This window comes from Elgaria multicarinata, chromosome 5 (genome assembly GCF_023053635.1).
Source record: "Elgaria multicarinata webbii isolate HBS135686 ecotype San Diego chromosome 5, rElgMul1.1.pri, whole genome shotgun sequence".
Lineage (NCBI taxonomy): Eukaryota > Metazoa > Chordata > Lepidosauria > Squamata > Anguidae > Elgaria > Elgaria multicarinata.
The window spans coordinates 94,206,530-94,228,767 of NC_086175.1; the positions used below are offsets into that span (position 1 = coordinate 94,206,530).

Genomic DNA, 22,238 nt, shown 5'->3' on the forward strand with positions numbered 1-22,238 from the left:
TTGACCTGTGATTAAAGTGTTACATTGTGTAGAATTTTTTTTTATTGGAAAACTGGTAAAAAACAACAACCAAAGATGACAGCATGTACTTCGGTTAAGATTGTTTACATTTAAGGGGGGGAAACCCAAAGGTACTGAAAATCATTCACACACTAATTTTAGCAACCCAAAGAATTGTGCATGATATGATGGCAACCACTTATCTATTTCAAAAGAGTTCAACTCTCTTCCACTAAGGTTGTTTGGGCACCTTCAGTTTCACTGTCACTACTTATTAGTTCTATTTCACACTGAGACATACATGTACTTCAGTGATGTACCGTAGTTCTTTGATTCTAAGATGCCATCGATTGTAAGACGCACACTAATTTCAATACCACCAACAGGAAAAAAGCTTTGATTCTAATAAATGCGCCTGCGATTCTAAGACGCACCCTGTTTTCAGAGATGTTTTCAGATGGGAAAAAAGTGTGTCTTAGAATCAAAGAAATATGGTATATGTATTTTCTCACTACTTGCTAAGAAAAACATTAATTACAACTTTTAAACTGTCAACTTTGCCTAATATTTTATTTGCAATAAGCTTGCATTCATTCTTACTAATGATCTTATAAAACAAAACAAAACTGCAGAAAAAATGACAGGATTTTTTTCTGGAAATTTCTCATCAGGGAAGATAGGCTTCTTCCTAACTAATCAACACTATCAGCACCTTCTCTTTTAGCACTGAAAGGTTTTCACTCTCCCTGATGTACATGGAGGATCAGCAACAGTAGCAGGAACCAGCTGCAAAATCAAAGACTGAAAAAATGCCCATCCTGTCCTAGGGGAGTTTAGCATGAAAAGTTGATCACACTGTTTATATCCTAGCATACAAGATTTACCAATACACTCACGTTTATATTTTAAGTTTTTTCCTTATAACACAAGAGCCATATACACGGATAGCACTGTAATGATTGCTATATGTAACGAATTACCTGGATTGATCCCAGAATGTCTTTTAAAGGATCTTCATAGAACTCATCCTTTCCAAAGAACAGCAGCAATTCAAAAAAACTCCTAAAAACACATCAAAGCAACGAGGAATTAAAAACCAAGCAAATAATTAAAGCATATTAACTCATAGGTTTTAAGTGCAGAATCATAAGTGAAGCAGCAATGAGGTCCAAGCCCCTGTGAGCATTGTACCAAACAAACACTTTTCATTGTACCAGATACAACTGAAAGTCAGGGCAGATACTAAAGCACTGGCATGCATTCTTACTGAAGAACCCAGTAAAGATGTGGGCTGCCGCATTCTGCACCAGCTAAAATTTACCAACTTCAAATATTGCTCCACAGCACATTAGTGTCTAACCTCAAAATTACAAAACGCAAAGATCTCACTAGATGGAGCTGCTGAAATGCATTCGTAGCCACCATAGCAATTTACAATTTCAAGTGCAGTAATTAATCCAGGAGCATCCCAAAGCTGAAACCTAAGTGAAGAAGTAAGGCTATAACAGTTACTATAAAGCGGCTATGTAATCAACAGCCATTGCTCCTATCTACTCTCACCCCTTGTAGAACACAGGGGCTGTCAGTCACCATTAATTCAGTCTTGTCAAGATTCAACTTCAGGTCAGTTCACCTGCAGTCAGCTTCCCATCATAAACACACAATGAATGAGGACCAAGATTGCATGACTTCGGTCGGATAAAAAGGAGAGTGAGAGTCCAATGTGCTCAAACTCCATACCCCAGGTTAATCTAGCCCAGGAGTATAGAAACTCTTTTGGCCTAAGGGCAGAATTCCGTTTTAAAAAAGCCTTCAGGGGCTACATTACAGTGGTGAGCGAGGTAGCGCCAACCTCACCACACTCATTTTGTAATGAAAAGCGGGTAATAAAATTTATAAATGGAATAAGCATTGAAGCCTGATAATCTTAATAATGGGCAATGCTGGATAAGGGACTGTAAGGCTTGAAAAGCTACATCAAGATCTGACCAAGTGCAGAAACAAGCTTCCAGTTTGCACTGAGTCAGGAAGAGCCTGGTGATTCCCAGTCAGCAATTAAACAAGCTTCTCCTGCAAGCCTTCACCGGCAAAGATGTGCCTGCCTCTAGTCACTCCCCCACCCCAGTGCATATTTTTCATTGATTATTCATACTGGCTGGTATGTATCCACGACACACAAAATTGACCTTTCAATGTTTCAAAGCAGTGTCTGTACTGGAACTAGTTTTTGTGAACTGCCCAGGGAGCTTCGGCTGTTGGGCGGTATAAAAATGCAAAATAATAATAACAACAACAACAACAACAACAACTTGTAGTTCACAAATCAAACTGAACACAACTAATTTCTGCACAAGAGACAGATTGGGATAACAAGGCATTAAAAATAAAAAGATTTCAGTATATTCTTCACTTATCCTAGAAAACAGTTTTATTCAAGTGCTTGAACATCTTTACTAACTTAAAATATATTAATAATTTAGTTTCTCTCTCTCAAAAATAGTACCAAAAGTAATACCTGTCCTATCTAAAACCAGCTTTTCTAGGAAATGCTTCATGACTTGTTTGAATCCATCACAAAGCTACGTTAACAAATAGGTGAAAGATAAGAAATGTCATGCAAATATTACTGCCTGTTGCTATATCAAATAAGCTTTTCATATGCTTGAGAAACAATGATATAAATGATATAAGTTTCTTATTGCTTTACAAAATTCAGAAAATTGTACAATTTTCGTTAAATATCAATTTCTGAAGTGATCATAAATTATCCAGAAAGTTAGCACAGAAATCTTAGTAACAGGAGAAGAAGAGATTTACTTACAAGGCTAGGCTACTCAGCACATACTGTACATGTTCACATTCAGCTGGGAATGATACACATGCAGATGTAAAACAACAGAGCGCTGTCTGAAGCACCTGAAGCTGTGGCAGAGGAACCTGCCATCTTCCAGCATAGTCTTCAACAACCTATTGGGGGTAAAGGGAGGGGAAAAAAGACTACAAATTAAATTTGGTCAGAAGTAGCACATGAGCAGAGATAGAGGAATCCCAACAAGTTATATAGCCATGAAAAATCTTCTTTGTATCAATATTAAGTAGATGAGCTGTCCACTGCCAAGGACAATAAAATCACCACCACAGCCTACAGCCATCCCAGGCAAACATACACACTGGCAAATGAGGACTAGATCTAGATTTTGTTCTGACTTTTATACTGCCTGTTTGGTGCATTCTCTTCCCCGCCTTATTGTTTTATTATGATTTTATTAGAATGTAAGCCTATGCGGCAGGGTCTTGTTATTTATTATTTTACTCTGTACAGCACCATGTACATTGATGGTGCTATATAAATAAATAAATAAATAATAATAATAATAATAATAATAACACCAACGCAGTCACAATCTAAATGCTACTAGTGTTCTGGAGCCAACAAACATTAGTGACCCTTTGGACTTCTATTAAATTTCAGTATCCAGCAGCAGTGAGTTGAACTCTTTTATTATTAAAAATATTTTATTGGGTCTTTTTTCTTAGATGTATACAATATAAGTATACCACTCCACCTCATCCACAGCTTTCCCCAGCAGCTAACAAGAAATATATAGCCAAAAGGGGGGGGGGGAATAAAGGCTAGTGAGTATAGAAGAAAGGGTGGGGAGCAAAAGGAAAATGAGCAAGTAAAAGGGGAGATCAACCTGGGCCTTCCATCTGCCAGAGAAGGAGCTGTGGCAGGGAGCTCACTTCCCCCTCCTTGCCAGAAAGAATACTCTTCTCCAACTGCTTGTAGCCCTGAGACTGTAAAAGTGAAAAGAACATTCTGGCCCCATCCATCAAACAAATAGTCATCAATTCAAATAAGACCATCACCATGGGAAGATCAACCTTGCTTTAAGTGCATTTAAATATGCTCTTACAGCTCATCTTATAGCTCACCACCTTGTATTGGCTGTGAAAAACGGACCTCCCTCCTTTTCCCTCCACTCCCTTTCCTTGTGTGTCTTGTCTTTTTAGTTTGTAAGCCTGACGGTAGAGCCTGACTCTCTTTTTGACTGATGTGAGCTGTTTGGGGAAACAATAGTCTGAAAAGCAGAATAAAAATACAGTAAATAAATAAATAAATGTATTACATTTCTATGCCACCCAATTGCCAAAGTTCTCTTATTTATAGCTTAAGTACTTAATCAAATATGTGAGCTCCAGTGCTTAATGTGTTTAAATTTGTCTTATAATTTCCATGCTAATCAACTACCTTATTAATAAAATTACTTTTGAAAATTTTGTTTAACAACCTCAATTTACCTGTTTGCATGGATATCACCACTTCCTTCAAGTTTCAGGGAGAAAATACTTATTTTGCTTTAAGCAAGTAGATCTGTGGCCTTGTCAGGAAAAGGGAGTGCCAACAAGCTTATTAACAAGCACTTATTCCAGTCATTCTTGATCAAGAGGATGGTTTGTGGGATGGGACAGAGGGAGATGGACAGCCAGAAGTCATTTTCACGGAAGGGCCATGTCTGTGTCAATTTCACAAAGAAATCCCTGCCCCTACATGGGTTGGAGATTCACTATGAAGTGTAAACTGTAGAAACTTTACAATACTTTTCAGATGTTTTTTAAAATAGTATTTAAATTACTATGTTGGATGTCCTTTGCAGTTGTAACCCATCATCAGCTGTTGCACAGGGATATGCAACATCTTAAGAGCAGCTTTTCTTCAGAGGAGGGAGCAGAATCTGTATTTGGCCTCAGATTACAATGGGGACAAAGCAACTGAATCCAAGAGATACATCACTTATTAATTGCCAACTCCTTCCTGGCCTCTTACCTTATCCCGATCTCTCTCTCTCTCTCTCTCTCTCTCTCTCTCTCTCTCTCTCTCTCACACACACACACACACACACACACACACACAGCACCTTTTCTCTGACCCTCAAAAACATTTCTGATCTGCAGGTGAGTCTATACGGTAGAATGAACTGTCCACTGTGTGCCCCATGGATGACTGTATGCACTTGCCATGCCCAGGGAATGATTTGTTATTCAAAAACACAGATTTCCAAGGCAAGGTGCTCTGGTGTGGGTCAAAGGACTTAGGACCAATTTTGCTGAAAAAGTCAAGATGTTAAGCACTATATCTGGGTGATACTCAGGAGGAAGGGTCACAGCTTAGTAACAGAGCATCTGTTTTGCATGCAAAATGTCCCAAGTTCAATTCCTGGCACCGCTAAGGTAGGGATGAGAAAAATTTCTGTCTTTGAGAGCCTCTGCTAGTCAGGGTAAACAATACTGTGCTAGAATGACCAATGGTCCAATTTAGTGTAAGGCAGCTTCTAATGTTTCAGAAGAGCCTCTCGGTTGGAAACATGAGTGGACAGGTGACTATAACCAATATATTAGATTTCAGCCGTCTGATATCAGAAGAGACTGCGTTCCATGTACCTCTTTTTAAAAAAATCTCATGTGCACCATTGTTTGAGCACTGGTGCATACTCATGATCTTTAATTAAAAGGATCCCCTTCTTGAAGCACTAGCTACTGCAGGGGTTGGAGGAAAAGGTGGATGAAAGGAGGTGTGTCCTTTGCATAGAGACTACACAGCAACAATTACCACTGAGCAGGCCTAGTGCTAGTACAATAGTAGCAAGGAAGCCCAAATCCTGTTATTCTTAGCTATATAAAGCACTCTTCATTTCAATCAAATTAAAACTGCTGTGGCTTGAGCTTCACATGGTTTACAGAGGCTGGTTTATATCCCGTTTCCATTTCTCCCTGAAAACTCTTTTCTTCTGGATAGCATTAGCTTTGTCCAAACTAGTAACTGAAACTTATTTAGGATGCTTTTAGGATGTTTTTTAGGATGTTTTAACAATGTATACTACGTTTTTAATCAGCATTTTATATATTTTATACTTACTGTTGTTCTCCGCCTCGATCAAAATGGAGAGGCGGGTAAGAAATATTATTATTATTATTATTATTATTAATAATTGTCTTAACTAAATAGCACAGATATGAGATATGTGTTTTTTCTAGAAACAGCAATTCCTCAGTAATTTATCATCATTTTTGACATTGCCATACTATCTGCAGGAGTTGCGATCAACCAAAATGGTTGAATTACACAGTTCCCATCCCAACAAGATCAAGCCTTAGGAAGTGAGATGGAAGAAGAATATTTCTGAGGTGATAGATAGTAAACTATCAGGTATGATTCAGCTGACCTCAGATACGTGCAACTCTGAATAACTGGCTGTTTTATTTTAGCACATCTTGTCATTTAAGGATGGCTTCAGACCCCCAAACCAATATATTCAGCCTGCGCTACAAAACTTCATCATCTTGGCTTTTCCAATGCTACATCTTGAAACAATCCTTACAGAACATGGTTTTACCAGGTCATAAGGAACTGAAGGCTATCCTGTGACATTTCCAACATAGTACACTGAAGAAACTTGTAAGTATTTTTCAGGTTCCTTAGTCTAGGAAACACTAGATACACTCTTTGCAGATGTTTCAGTTAAAAGTTACTCTTTTGTATATGAGAAATCATATTTATACTTTGTAAATGAGGTTACTGTGAACTGATAAACTATACCTGAGAACAAAGATCTGTTGGTGCTAGTAAAAAATGTCAACCAGTTACACTATATATGATTAAATGGGGGGGGGATTATAGATATAATCAGATGTATGATAATAGAACTGAAGTGACCTGAAACTATAAAACCAGTTCCTAACCTCAATCCTGCAGAGACTAATCAATGAATATACTTTACCTATATTATCAACTTAAAATGGATTTGTCACACAACATCCAAGTCCAAAACCAGCATCAAAACTTGGAACATGAATTCCTTACATTATAAGCAAGTCACAGCAACTAAAATCACAAGTCACCGGGGGGGTGGGGGGACTATAGCCATGCATAGAACAAGACCTTCAGTTCTATTTCAGTATTGCTTTATTGCACTGACACCCTTCCAGTTTTAGGCATCTATTAAGCTAAGCATGTTTTTTTTAACTTGACCGCAATCCACTGCATGTCAATACATGTATATGACATTCAATCTTCACTCAGACATGTTCCCAACTACACCCCTTTCTGTATCAAGCATACACCTATGTATGTGCTATTGAAATATATAAGGTGTATCCTTTTATACCCATAACTTCACCCTGGGTCACAAAAGAAAACCAAATTAGTGACACATCTTTCATTTCAGTATTTTTATATTTCGAATTTAGACCTGGTGCTATATAAATAAATAAATAATGTACAGCACCATGTACATTGATGGTGCTATATAAATCATCATCATCCACTCAAAACCGGCTACAAACAAATTCAAAGGATTGTAAACAATGAGTGCATAAAAACCAAATAAACTGGCAACACTGCCTGATTAAAACACTTAAGAAGTTCTTCCGTATAGAAGCTTCCTCATACAAAATCAGTAGCAAGGAAAATCTATTATTTTTCAAAAGAAAACAGGTCCTGGATTAGGAAAAAAATAGCTAAAGAACACTGTGGGTAGACGGACTAGACTAAACAGAAAATGGGAAATATGCAGTCAAAAAGATTAGGTAAAGAAAGACTAGAAAGAGAAGCAAAAGGCACAATCTTATGCATGTTTAGACAGAAAAAAAGTCCTACAACTCCAACCATTCTCCATCCAGCATGCATAGAATTGATTTAGGATTGTGACCTAAACCGATTTCTAGCCAAATCCTAAATTCAAGGACTGAAAGAACATCTAAATAATATCCATGATGTTTGCTTACAATTTCAACTTTTAGCATTCAGATTCATTTTTTCCTATCCAAAGCAGCCTCATGAAGTGCAATCCCATGCATGTCTAATCAGAAGCAAGCCTCACTGTGTTCAATAGAACTTATTCCAAGGTAAACTGTGTATAGGATTGCAGACTCATTTGAAATATGTGACATTACATCTTGTGTAGAACTCAAGGAGTTGAAAGGGTGGAGAAAGAAGAGAAAACGAATCATTGCTACAATGACCCAATCTTTTCTCAGGCCTATAAAGTGTGATTTAATATTAAGCAAGAAACAGCATTCTCTTTGAACATTGTAACACTTCAGATGTAATATAAACTCGATTTTCACAAGTCAATTTCTCTTAAAGGTTCAGCCACTGCTTTTTGCAAATTATTATCTGTACACTATTAGGACAACTGGTGAAATGCACCCACCATATGGCCTCAGTAGTGAGTTTCTACCCAACCCTACTATACCACTATCAAAACATCAGACTACATATTACAAGGTTACAGAGTTTACATCAATCTACAAATCAGACATTTAATATATTAGCAATATTAAATGGATAATCAATGTGAAGTTCAGGTTAATTCTGATTAACTTTGTATGAATGATTAGACAGTGTCACACAAATCCTACTCAGAATTAAGTCCAATTGAGTTTACTTCCAGGTAACTAGGCATAGGATTGCGACCTAAATAATTTAAAGGACGCACAAGGATAGCAAAGAGCAACCAAAGGATCACAGCACCTTTTAATTAAAATTTAAGACCTAGTTTTACCCAAAATACTGACTTTATATTGTGATCTAGTAATCCTGATGCAAGTTACAAAAATGCAAACTGTGTAGCAACATGTAGCAGTCATATAGCATCTTGTTATCAGATAGATCAGTTTTTCTATCCCTTCCACAATGATTAAGCATTAGGAAAACACGTGCACAAAGAATTGGGAATATGTTCAGACAAATTATGAATTTGGTAAATGTTATCACAGCAAACAAATCAAATTTAAGCAAATAACTCATTAAACACTTCTCAGAAATAAAAATGTGATGAAAGCAACCTGATTTTTTCCAATGAGCATATAGTTCATTCTTCACTTTGACCAAGTGTTTTAAAGATATACTTCAATTTTCTGAAATACATAGTGGCATTTAACTGGATGTAAGTGTTACTAACACAGTGGGACTTGCTTCCCAACTTGTATCAGACTGGACTTAAGTGTCATGAAACATAAATTTCAGCCAAATAACATGCCAAAGATTTAGAACCAAGCAGCCATTCCTTGTTAATGAACAACCCCTCCCCCAGTTACTGAAAAACATGCCTTCATGAAGAGGAGCCCACAATTTCCCAAATTGGGAATTTAGCTAGCAGCAATGAACACTAATTCATTCTCATGGGCCCCTTTGGACCTCATTTTTCTCTCATGGCAACCTAAAAGAACGACACTACAAGAGTTAAAACAAAGAGAAAAGGCCAGGATAGCTTTCCCGGTTGCCTCAACATCCGCAAACACTTCCCTGACAGGAATATCAAGATCTCCCCTTACCTCTTACACCCACCCGCAGACCCTGCTCCACAAGGGCAATTACACGACCAAAGGCCTGAGGCGGGGAGGGGAGAGAGACGGGGGAAAAGGGGGCCCTCCCTCCCCCTCCCCAAAACCAACAACAGCCCCCCCCCCAAAAAAAAACCAGCAGCGACGTGAAGCAAAGTCAGCCAAGAGGAAAATTAAGGTCACGGTCAGGCTCAGCTCCACAATTTACAACCCTCCCCAAATTAGACGTCGTCGACGACGACAGTGAGATTCATGAGGGGAAAAACTGCCGTCAGAGAAAACAACTCATCCCCTTCCTCGGGCAAAGGCGAAGGGGCGAGTTTTCCTTCAGCTCTCTTGCCCGCTCTTCACGGGCGGCGTGGGTGGGGAACCATTCACGGATGTCAAGGCAAGACACCCCCCACCACCACTCCTGAGGGCTCGTCCCCTCAGCCTTCCCTGCCGCCCCCCCATCCCACGCCATTGGCAGTTGGTCCGTCCCCGTTCGGCGGCGGCGGCGACGGCGGCGGGAGAAGGGGGAGCCGCCAGCGTTCCGCCCCCGGAAGATTCAATCGCAGGTCTCTCCTCGGCCGCCAATCCCCCACCCCCCAGATGTCAGCCTAAAGGGGGCGGGGCCAGCCGCTCACCTGGCAGAAGCGGTAGCAGTAATACTGGCTGCTCAGGGCAGGAGACAAGCCGGCGGGAAGGCGCGGCCCCGCAATGGCCTCGAGTTCCTCGCCGAGTCTCTCCGACTCCTGATCGCTCTCGTCTTCCGCCATGCTGCTCCGGCCGCCCTGCGCGTACCGAGCTCCAGCTCTCTCCCCCGCCCCGATCGACCGGATAACCCGCCCCGATCGGCCGCGTTCCTCAGTTCCGGCACCACCCCCACCACGCGTTGTTACTGGTGAGTTCGGATGCCAATCAACCGCCGGTCCCACGACCTCTGACCCTCCGAGCGCCTTCATTTCGGCACAGCTCCTGTTCTTTGGCATCCGATTGGAGAATGCGTTTCCCCATTCTTCGCCGAACTTTCAGAGCCACTTTTTGATTGGCAAGAAGCCGGATCGATCAAAACCACTAAGCCCCACCTCTGCCCTTGGCGATTGGGCCCACATTTCATCCTTCAAAGTAAACATCTCCGCCCTCTCCTTGTGAGTGGGTCGCGTCTTCCAGACAACTTCCGACCCTCCGCCTCAGCGACTGGTGAAAGCTCTTGTCACTCTCCTCACTGTCAGCCACAGAGAACGGCGTTCGCTTTTCGCCCTCTCGCACGGGCTTTCTCGCTCTTACCAGTGCCTTGATTGGCGATGGTGTTGCTAGGGCCGACGTCCCGCCTTCCTGACTAGCCGGAGGGAGGAAACAACTCCGCTCAGCCATCCCCCCCCCCGCCCCCCGGTCCGTCTGTCTGGCAGGCGGCTCCGCCGAGTCTGCTCCGCGCCGTCGCGGGGGCCGGAGGGTGAGCGCGGAGTCGGTCGAAGCTGCGTCCTGGCCGTTGCGGGCACCGATCGCTGCGTTCTCCGGAGCTGTAAGGATGGGGAGAGGGGAGAGGCTTCGTCGGGAGCGACGGCAGCGCCGCCTGCCTTCCTCTTCCTCCCCACCGTTGGGTGGCGAAGAAAAGGAGAGGGGCGGAAGAATAACAGTAGATGGGGTGGAAGGAAGGAAGGAGGCTGGGAGGAGACGGGCGAAGATGGGGCGGCGGTGTTCGCTAAATGGCAGGCAAGGGGGCACGGAGAGGGTTCTGGAGGTGGAGAAAGAGCGCCCAAGACCCTGGGGGCAGAATTCAAGGAGGGCCCGGGAGGGGGGCGAGTTGGGGGTCACGCGTCGGAGCTCACTAGTAATGTGCATTCATTCATTTATTTATTTATTTGAAGTATTTATCATCCCCTAAAGAAAGCTCCCCAGCAGCTTACATGTGACCAGTAGCACAAGACAGTCGCTGCCCTCAGGGTTACAATCTAAGAAGGCATGACACACAAGGAAAAATGAATGAGGAGGGAAGAGGGGGGGGGCGCAAATTAATATTTCTAGCAGGGCTGGTGGAGTGGCCCTGCTTTCCCCTCTCCCTCAGCACAGCTGGAATGGCTGGTGGTGGTGACAGTGGAGGGAGGAGGAGCCTTCATGGGGTGGTGTTCCCCAAGGTTGGTGGAATGGCCCCTCTCATCTTCCTGAGAACATCCTATATAGTGACACATAGAGTGTAAATATAATATCTGGTGAAGAAAACTTGCATGAGGGTTTCCCGGTCAGAGAAATATAGTTCTTTTTAATGAATGACCACGTAATTGTTATTTTTACAGATAGGCAGAGCAAGTTTGGCATACTGAAATTTGTATGATTTCTTTAAGAAACTAAAAGGTGCACATTTTCTTGAAGCATATAGTATGAAGAGTCCATTGACAGATAATGACTCTGAGAACATTCAAATGAGGTACTAACATAAGTAAAATGTGTCCAAGGTTAGAGACAGGGGCTCCGTCCTCGGGGGGGGATGGTCAGAGATCCATCCTGTGCCCCCCTTAGAGGTGCTGCTTCTCCAAGGTCCGAAACTCAACCTCTGAGGAAGGGAGAAGGGGTTGTTCAGGGGAGCAGAGGGGAGGAGACTGGAGAGGCCAGGATACCAGTTCTCCTGAGCCACCTACGGCTTCCTTCCCTCCCCTCTGAAGCATGTTTGCTGGATGGGCTGAAAAGCCTGTCTGATGAAATCTGCAGGAGCAAAAGATAGAGAGGCAAAGATTGCCTCTGCTGTTCCTCTCACCCTGCATTGGATGATCGGATGCCTCCGAGTTTGAGAGCTTCAAATCTCTAAGGGTGTGATGGATAAGGTTGCATATAAACATATATCTGCACTGAACTCAGTGGGACTTATTTCTGAGTAAACTTGCAGAAGTTGCACTGGAAATATCTCATTCTTCCAAGAGTTTGTGGTAGTATTTTATTCTTGCAGCATCCGTCTGATACTGCAATAATAATTCTTAGTTAGTCTGGAATATAAGTGGTTTGCCAAGGCTACCATTTATTATATTGATTTCCACGTAGTGTTACCTTATTCTATATTAAACGTAAAGATCTTATGTTATACTGTGTTGCTCTGTTTTATGGTTTTAAGTTGTTTTGTGAACCAACCAGAGAGCTTTAGCTGTTGAATGGTATAGAAATGTAGTAAATAAATACATACATGGAAACCTAAGTACTACCATGGTTCTAGTCTTTCCACTTGATGCACAGGTAAGCCATTATTTAACCCTGATTTTACACTTCTATTTTCAAAAAGCTTATAGTTCTCATGATTGTAGAAAATTAGGGAAATGTGTGAATTGTGTTGCTTAGTACAAATGAAAAAAGTATTCCTTTCGTCCACCCTTTAACTGTCATGGCCAGTAAAAGTAAAGCTTGACATGTAGGGAAAAACTTGCATCTACCCAGTTCCTGGTGGTTTTCACCCAATGACCTCAAAACTTTATTGCTTCATAATCAGTGTCCACAAACAGCAATGTAAAAAGCATAGATCCAGCATCTTGTAGCGCCCCGTGACACAGAAAATATAAAGTCAAGGCATGGATCATTAGAAGAACTCACTCTTTTATAGGAAGATACCCTATATCCGCTGTCCAAACTATGCCCACAGACAGCATCATAAAAAGATGATGGCCTTACTTTACAGTATTGTGGTACAAACATTTTGAGCTGAGATGCAAGGTTCAGCCACAGAATATACAGGTGAGCTTTAGACCTGTGCTTTTCCCTCACGATTGGGTAGCCACACTCAAAGTATGGTTTTCAGACAGGTATGAAGAGAATCCACTTTATCAATATACACACTAAATCAGGAAAGAACATGCCTTGGCATAGAACAGTGGGGGTAAGGACATTCTCTGACTTTTGCATTGGATGCAGTGGCAGGTGTCATGCAGGCAAGATAAAAATGACTAAACCACTGTTCCTCACTAGATAACTTAGGGTGCCTTCCTATTCATATTTAGACATAAAAAGTCCTACATGTCCAAACATTTCCCAGCCTGCATGGCTAGGGAATACTGGTAGTTGAGGGCTTTTTTTTCTCTACAAATATGCACAGGATTGTGCCTTTATTTGATTTTCTCATTTGACACCATTCCCTCATCCATGCCCATCTGGCTGAATATTTTTTAAATGAGTTATCTACTCAAAATCATACCCTCTGGATTAGTTCATCCAGTATAATTACCCAGTTTGGTACTAACACAGATTCAAATTCCCACTTTGCCCATAAACACACTTTGGAAGAGGTGAAATAATCCTCTGCAACTAATGTGATTATGAAAGCATAGTTTAAGTGCATAGAGGAACAGTTAATTACGTGATCTTGAGTAGCTCTGTTGCAGTAATCTGTGTGCTGCTTCTGTGCTCTTCTGGAAATGAGAGAGAGACTGAGAAAGTTTGTGTGTAGCAGGAGAGGGGCATGCTGTTTATGGTGATCCTTCTGATCCAAAGTACTTTGTCAATTTCTTTAAAATGTGTGTTGAGGGTTTCAGTGGGGTAATTGTTCATCTATTGTTACAGCAGTGGCACTCTTATTCAGGTACTAGAGCAGTGAACCTTGCTGTATACAGATGATTTCACATATCAAGTGAATGTACATGATTCTTTCAGGAGGACAATTCAGCATTAATGTGAAGCATCATAAGTGAGATAATCTGCATTGGGGCAATGCCAACTCGGACTTAGACTTGGAGCGATGTGTTAGAGGTCTGAATGCATCCCTAGATATTGGCTTAGAGGTGACAAGACAAATGCCTAATAACTCAGGATTAGAGGCGACAAGACAAATGCCTAATAACTCAGGATTTGCATGTCACTGACATCCCCTTGATAGATGTGTACAGTGATGAAGGTGGTGCTGGTAAACAGGTTGTACTTTTATAGATACCTGGGTTTTAAATACATCAGGAATTATGGAGTGGAGTGTTTTCAGTGTGGATCAAGTGATGGGTAGATGACCTTCAAATAGATTCCATTATCCTTTTATGTTTCACCACTTTGGCAAGGTAGATCACGCATAAGAAGGATGATACACAAGATCATCTGGCTAATGAAATCGTGGAATGGGGAATATGAGACAGCTACAAAAATGTTTGAAAAGGTTGAAACAAAGAAGGATCACAAAATGCTAGAAGTTTGTTGATGGGATGTATTGGGAAGAAGTCTGAAATACCTGTTGAATCTATATTTACCTTTCCTGGTATTATTTGTGTCCTTTTAATATATAAATTAAGCTACCCAGATTTGTGAACCTAAGATAAGGAAAACTTGCCCCCACTGCTACCTGTATGACAATAGCAGTAAATGTGCTTTAGGGCAAAATCCTATGCATGTTTAGATAGAAAAAAGCCTGACAACTCCCAGCATTCCCTAGCCAGCATTCCCCATGGTAGCTGAGGAATGCTGGGAGTTGTAGGATTTTTTCTGTCTTAATGTGTATAGGATTGCATCCTAAAGCACTTTTATTCCTTTAAAGAGCACATTAAAGTAAATGGTGAGGTGCAATTAGCCCCCCAATGTGACAATTTTTAATGGTAAGTTAAAGACGTTTTTATTTACACAAGAATTTAGCTCCTGACTTATTAGTTTTAGTGTTTTTAAGTTAGATCTTTACTGTTGGGTATTAAATTGTTTTAATATGAAAGTATGATTTTATAGTTGTTTTATTGGTATTGGTTTTACTCATATTGTAAGCCACTTTTGTAGGAAGGGCAGGGTATAAGAATTTTAAATAGATAAGAGTAATCTAATTTAGTTTGGAGAAATTTCTTAATACTTAGCAGAGTTCTCAAAAGCAGAGTACTTCAGTAGTGCTATTGACAGGCTAGAGGTCAAAGCAGGTATTTATTTTCAGCCTAGTTTTCTTTTCCTTATAATATGATGATTGCCAAAGCAACACTTGGAAATGCTGCATTTGTAACAAAGTAGGATTTGTGCAACTTCTGATGTTGCCACTAGAGGTCACACTTTACTATTCAGAAAAGCATGAGCTTCCTTTGCCGCCTTTACTTTGGGTTTTTAACTTTGTTTGTCAGGCTTTCCAAAGAGCAATATCATTTCATCCATCAACTGGTACAACTTATATTGCTTCATTAGTTAAATAGAATGCTTAGTAATGATTTTTGATATTATAATTTTTCTTCCAAATCATGATCCGGAACCTTTCAAAATCAAACCATTACTAGTACTATTTTATTTATTTATTTGTGGGGTCAAGAGAGGTTCAGGATTACGGAACTACTAAAGGTAACTTATGCTACTTGTGGATTGGAGTTGGGAGAACATTCAGTGGTGCTTACTCTGAATTAATGTCCATATGCTTGCAGCTGATTAAATAGGATTCACTTCTGAGTAAACCTGCATAAAATTGTGCTGTTTGCTGAATCAATACTGGCTGTGATAACCTAAATCCAAGCCCACAGTAGCATGATAGATCATCATTGGTATCTTTCAATCACCTTCTGGTAATTATTTAATACTGGAGTAGTGTGTTTCTGCTTACAAGCAGTATTGGTTTTCAAACAAACAGAAAGCAGGTTGGGTTCTCGGAGCTCTCTGAACACTGCCTAATATATGTTGCTGTGAGGCTGAATTTGGTCCAGCTGCAACAAAGATATCCCTCTTAACAGCGCTGCAGTAGAACTTTGTCCACAACAACCAGGCTTTTCCTCAGAAAACTTACCAAAGTGAAGCATTCTGACATTTTCCCTTTCCTTGAGGGTTAAATTAGGTGAGATGGCAGCAGATGATCTATGTGTTTAAACCCGATCTGGTTTAAAAGCATAAGTCTCATATTGTGTCTCATAAAGCCCTGTGAGTTCTGAAATCTCAGAAAGTGTTGTGCTGTTGGAGTAAAATGCTTTGTCTGTTAAAATGTTCAAAAGTGCAGTGAAATGTTCTTGTCTTTCTCAGCTGCAAATAGAAACAGGAGCTAATGTTCATAATTTTCTAAAAGCCTTGCCATAGCAAATCTGAGCCAAGGATGTGGAAGTCAGGCACCCAGCATATCAATGTCAACCACATGAAAGTATATTTTTCTCAAAGGACTGCAGTTAGTGTTTGCAATTGTAGCTACAGATAATTAAAGTATACATCACAGTCATAATCAAGTTAGCTACAAATTACTGTACACTGTGGTATATTTATCAGGAATGGGTATTGGTCAGTCAATTTGGGAATATCTTTGGAATAGTAATGAAAGATAGAAATCAAAATGAATTTGTGCTCTTTTAAATAACTCCCCACTTCACTTCTTCCTATCATTCTGTATTTTACATTTAGCATCACACAAATTTATTTGTACAGTCTAGAAACAAAGGCTGCAATCTAGAACACTTAAGTTGGTATCAGTGGAGCTTAAGCATGTTGTTCTTAGGCTAGTTCTCCAAGCCTGCTTAAAAAACAAACAACACACACACACACACACACAGAGAGAGAGAGACTTGATTTCTACAGGAGCCAATGGGCCATGCATCAGTATCTAGGGGGCAAGTTTCAAATGCCATCTTGTGTGGAATGCATCATTTTTGCCTGCAGAGCTATTTAGCATATTCCGTTGTGTTCCATGTTAGGGAAATAGTTGGCATGTATATTATCCAATTAGCAGAGCACTGAAAATGTAAATAAATTATTATACTATATATTTGAGACTGTACAGCGTGAATGTAAATGTAATAGAACTCTCTTGCTTCCTTTTTAAAGAAGACGACAATGGACCGATTTGACGTGAAGCCTCCTCCCTCCCGAAGCCGTTCCAAGACTGCTTTGTATGTGACTCCTCAGGACCGTGTAACTGAGTTTGGCAGTGAACTGTACGAAGACGGAGGGAAACTATATTGCAGTTTCTGCAATGTGGTTCTGAATCATGTTCGCAAGTCTGCAATCAATGACCATCTCAAATCCAAAACTCACACCAAGCGCAAGGGGGAGTTTGAAGAGCAAACCGTGAGGAAGAAGCCACGGACACTGACTGCCTCTCTGCAGTGCAACAGTGCACCCCAGACAGAGAAGCCCGGTGTCATCCAGGACTTTGTAAAAATGTTTCTGGAAGCTAGCATTCCCCTCGAGAAGGCTGACCATCCAGCCGTGCGTGCTTTTCTCTCTCGCCATGTGAAGAATGGGAACTCCATACCCAAGGCAGACCAGCTAAGGAAAGCTTACTTGCCTGATGGGTTCACCCATCAGCTTATCAAGTCTGAAGACCACTGAGGAGGAGGCCACTTGGTTCTAGGTGTGAAGTATTACAGTTGCATAGCAGTGGTGTGGTTTATTTTTATATTCATGCACATGCAATGTTATGTAATGGTTTTTGTATTGTAAAATGACAATCTATTGCAGAATGCAATGAAGTACAACAAACAGTGGCTGACTCTAGTATTATAAGAGTTTGGATCTAAAAAGTTGTTGGAACTAAAGTTGTTGGAACTCCTGGGGGCAGGGAGATGGCAGGAAGGTGCCATATTGTTGAATTGCTAAATATTGCCCAGTGCTAAATGAATAATGTAGAAAACTTCCTCTAATTCCTTCTTCTCCTCCTTCCATATTACTTGATACTTGGAAATGAACAAACTAGATATGGTCAAACTCAAGAGTCTCATTTCTGGCTTTAATCCTAAATATGTATGCATATATGTCCTATTTATTAGGCCTGAATCCTCAGCATAAATTTATCACCAATGTACTTAAGGATGCTGAGATAATCCTGCAGGTTTGATTTCCAATGCAGATTTTGTAATTCTGCTGGTACAGACAATTATCAGGAGCTCACTTTTTGCCTGATTCTATGTAATTTATTTTCTGTTGGGGGACTTTCTGTCTGGATACACAAACCCTTGCACAGCTAGCGCTGGGTCCAAGAATGCAGATGTACATCCCAATGAAAGCAAAGTGCAGCATTTACATTTGGATGCTCATTTCAATCAGCATCCCATTCCTGAAAGCAAGAACGTTCCTGAAAGCAAGAATGTTTGAGACACTCCATGGAAAATAAAGGAAAAGGTTTTGCATATTCTTAAATACTATAGTTAATCGGAGGAAAGTTGCAGGACTCTGAGAGTGAAGTTATACAGCTGACTGCCTGTAGATGGCATTGCTTTGCAAATAATGTTAGTATGGGGAGATCTTTTTTTGTCAACTATGCCATTTCTGTTTCTCTTTAACTTCAACTCTTCAAAGCTGTCTCAGGTAGCTGGATTTTTTTTATCCATTTGAATAGTACTTTTGAACTTTGCTTAGTTTGGGCCTATGTAATTTGATTACCTTTTGCGTCAATGTATATTCCCTTTTCTTGTTTGAAATTCTTTCCAGGGAGAACAGCATTCTGTTTAAAATATTCTTAGGATGCAGTCCTGTGCGTCTTTTGACAGGAAGAAAGTCCTACTATTCTCAGAATACTAGGCGTTGTAGGATTATTTCCCCAGCTAAACATGAATAGGATTGTATCCTTAAGGCATTAACTAGCAGCAATGCATAGTCCTCCCAAAATTAAGCAGATTTGGATCCCATTGATTTGAATGGTAGAATTAACCATTACTATATGTCTTCCCTGTTGAAATAGGCTAGATCATGCCCCAAATACATTACTCTTTCTTAACGGAATTGTAAAGGAAGCAAGCTAGCTGCCTCTTGCCTGTTTTTCTTAAAATGCACAGCCGAATCAAATGGGGGGGGGGGGAGAATGAATGGGAAACCATTATAGAAGTATGAGCTAGATCATAGATTTATTCCTTTCCCTACACATTTTCCTCTTCGGAGTAAAATTGATGATGCAGAATAAGCAGTTTAAGGAAAGTGAGGCTGCCATACCATTCAAGTAGTCTGTTATAGCAAGGCTTGGCACTAGTGAATGCAACCCAGGACCTGGAGTCTGCTTGGCTTACTAAAAATTGTAGCTGTCATCTTTAAAGCATTTTAGCTCTCATTTTTGTATGGATGAAATGTGTAGGTGACATTTATTCTAGGGTTTGGATTCCAGTTTAGTCATATTTAGAGTAGACCCATTCAAGTCATAACTATGTCCCATTGATTTCAATGGGTCTCTTCTAGGTCTTAAGTCTGGATCCAACCCATTGCTTCTAGTGATTGAAGGAGGAATGTCTATGTCCTCCCCCTTCCCTGAACCTGCCTTTCCTTTTTTTCCCCTTGTGCCACTGCAGTTCTTGCCAAATTAGTCTGAATTTTGTCAAACCTCAAATATTGCTCATAGCTTTTCATCTATAGCTTGGAGTTGTTTTTCTTCGTCTGAACATTGTTAGCCCTGAGCTTTGTTACTAGACAAAGGATCACAGCCTTAGTAATCACTTCTAGAGCAGAATCTAATTATTGGCACACAGCAAGCATATTCTGGACTTGCCACATACCAGTTTTCAAATATTGAAATGCACTATTCCAGTACAATATTTAAAAATAATAATAGTGTGTTCTTATATTAGGATTGCAGCAGTGGCACATCCACTTCATAGGCACAAAGGCCAATCTAAAGTTTTAAGCCTTTTTCCTACTTTCAAGAGAGCTCATGGTAATTAGGATCAGAAAAATGCCCAGCTTTCTATCTAAAAAATAGTACTATCTAAAAAATACTGGGCCATTTTTTTAATTTATTTTTTTGCAGATACCGTACTTTATTCTTCAAAAAGAAACATTACTCAGCCATGGCCTTGGGAGACAGAAATGGGTTGAGCAAGTGGATAGTTCCTTAAAAAATCAGATGTTTAATTTTTATAGTTATTTTTGTTTATCTACTAACTCTTGTGTGTTAGTTTAAATAGATGACCATAATGCAGTCCTGTCAATACATGCGTACTTCCTGTCTTCCTCATTTATCAGCTTGTTCTGTGTGTTGTCTAGTCATGGAGTGGGTGCCCTCTGTGTAAGGCAATGGGAAATGCATGTGCTGGACTTCATGGGGTTGTGTCCTTGTACTCCTTTGCTACTTGCATTCACAGGGCAGCCTCACAGGCTAACAAGGACACACCATTTGTGCACATTTTCTTTGCACACTTCCAATTAATGTGCAGCATGGTGATACCTTCAGAAGCATGACTCTCTGTTCTTCTGAAACCTGCACATCTCACCACAGAAGAGATTAGCAGGTTACTACATGGCACATTACTCCTTAAGTGTGAAAACACTAAGAGCATGTGCAACTGTGCTGCCTAGAAGAAAGGAAGCTGCAAGGTGATAGCATTGATCTAGATGTTGGAATAAATCATGAAAAGGAGCAATGTCTGTGACTCATCGTTGATTTCTTTTAATTAATCACCATTCGGACTGTACAAAATTGAATGGTGGATCATTTTACTTCGCTCACTTTATTCTTTTCATTTGTGCGTGTAACATTAGCACTGAAATAAGTACATGCTACTTAGCCAAAGTAGTTTTATTTAATGTTTTACAGATTGATCTTGCTTAAACATGATTGGCTTTTCAAGGACATTTGTATTTGAAAGTAGGATGTATTGAATTATCTGCAACTTGCTTCCCACGTAAAATACATAGGATTGGTCTTCATGGATTGAGTTAATTGGCAAAGATCTGAATTTTGAAATTCATTATTTTTTATCTATTTCATTGAGCACAAGATTTCTCCTTTGTGGGTCTGAAATCTTTCTAAGCTATTAATGCTAAAGTGTGTTTTTCAGAGACAGACATGCATCATGTTTGGAATTGAGAGCTTACATTTACTGCAGTAACAATAATTTGAATGTTAGGTGTTAACATGGCATCTTTATGAACTGCTAATTTTCAGATTTTCACCTTTATTGTTATAATGGATTGAAATAACCTTTGACTCAACCAGTCCAGTTTACAACAGAAAGCAAAATTAGTTTCTTCCAGCCAAGGGATGGTCTTAAGCTACTCAAAAATTCCTAACACCCAAAGGATTTTTTTTTAATTTAGGATGTTGCACTTAAATTGATTTCAATGATAACTTTTTTCTTGAGTGAAATAAAGGACACAATTATAATGTGCTAATGATTACCATTTATTTATAGAGACACACTTTGTATGGATAATCTTACTATCCCTTTCTACGGTTTCATCTTTACAGTCGCTGCTAGTATATATATATATATATATATTTTGTTGGCTTATGCATGTTACGTATTCATTGTGTTTATGTTTTTAAAGTTCTGTGTTGACTTTACAAAATAAAGTTTTTTAAAATGAATAGTATTTGAAAAATGTCACATTAGAATTGTAAATTTTACCTAGCAGATCTAAGTAGAAAGATAGTAGTGATTGCCTTTTTCTTCTCTTCTTTCTGCTAAATGGTGCATAAATAAAATTTTACATCAATGTATTGCAAAGGAACAAAAGAAGCTGCCTTATACTGAATCCATTGGTCCATCTAGCCCAGCATTGTCAGCACTTGTTTTTCCCCTAGCATCTGATATAGCACTTTGCTCAATAACATACCAGTCTTTTACCATAACCCGCATACGGCATGGACCAAGAAACATTTTGAATATGCACCCCCTGATTGGGGAGTTGCTGTGTTGTGTGAACGCAGCTACTGTGGGTTATTTGAGGATTAAACCACCCTTGTATAACCATACCACAAACTTTGTTAATATGATACTGGGAAGAATCTTGCACCTTTATAGAGGAATATATTTAGCCTAATTCTGGGGCATTGGACATAGGAAAAACAACTAAAAATTTGGGATGCTGGAAGAATTCAATCTTACCAAATTCCTATACTAAATTACCTGATCCGCTCCTCTCTGACTAATGTATGAATTGGAAATTAGCTATCAGTCAGAGATCACACTTCTCTGAATGTTGTCGTGCAGCTCTGGGTAGTTTAAGCATACCAAAATATACATTTTAATGTGTATTTGGAGAGAAAAAATTGTTAAAATAAACATTTAAATGTGTACTTTGAGAGGAACATA

At 39.9% G+C, this 22,238-nt stretch overlaps 2 protein-coding genes across 5 annotated transcripts in view; one reads left to right on the forward strand and one right to left on the reverse strand.

The window, feature by feature from the left end:
* Positions 1-10,145, reverse strand: part of ZNF654 (zinc finger protein 654) — a 22,363-nt gene extending 12,218 nt beyond the window's left edge. For both annotated transcript variants that reach the window (XM_063126825.1, XM_063126824.1), the window contains exons 1-3: positions 9,972-10,145; positions 2,822-2,967; positions 981-1,062 (exon numbers count right to left, since the gene is read on the reverse strand). In XM_063126825.1, coding sequence (XP_062982895.1) covers positions 981-1,062; positions 2,822-2,967; positions 9,972-10,103 — 360 coding nt within the window. In that variant the 5' untranslated portion in view covers positions 10,104-10,145. The remainder of the gene's footprint in view (positions 1-980; positions 1,063-2,821; positions 2,968-9,971) is intronic.
* On the forward strand, positions 10,062-21,513 carry CGGBP1 (CGG triplet repeat binding protein 1). Of its 3 annotated transcripts, none has more exons than XM_063126835.1 (2): positions 10,062-10,228; positions 17,044-21,513. In XM_063126835.1, the coding sequence occupies exon 2, from the start codon at positions 17,053-17,055 to the stop codon at positions 17,548-17,550; it is 498 nt and encodes a 165-aa protein (XP_062982905.1). In that variant the 5' UTR covers positions 10,062-10,228; positions 17,044-17,052; the 3' UTR covers positions 17,551-21,513. The 3 variants fall into 3 exon arrangements, with proteins under 3 accessions (XP_062982905.1, XP_062982907.1, XP_062982906.1); XM_063126837.1 differs by lacking the exon at positions 10,062-10,228 and adding an exon at positions 10,741-10,849; XM_063126836.1 differs by lacking the exon at positions 10,062-10,228 and adding an exon at positions 11,723-11,752.
* Positions 21,514-22,238: the final 725 nt, after the last annotated feature.

Excerpts from the sequence above, each read along its gene's own strand:
- CGGBP1 (XM_063126835.1), top strand. The coding sequence starts at position 17,053 with ATGGACCGATTTGACGTGAAGCCTCCTCCCTCCCGAAGCCGTTCCAAG.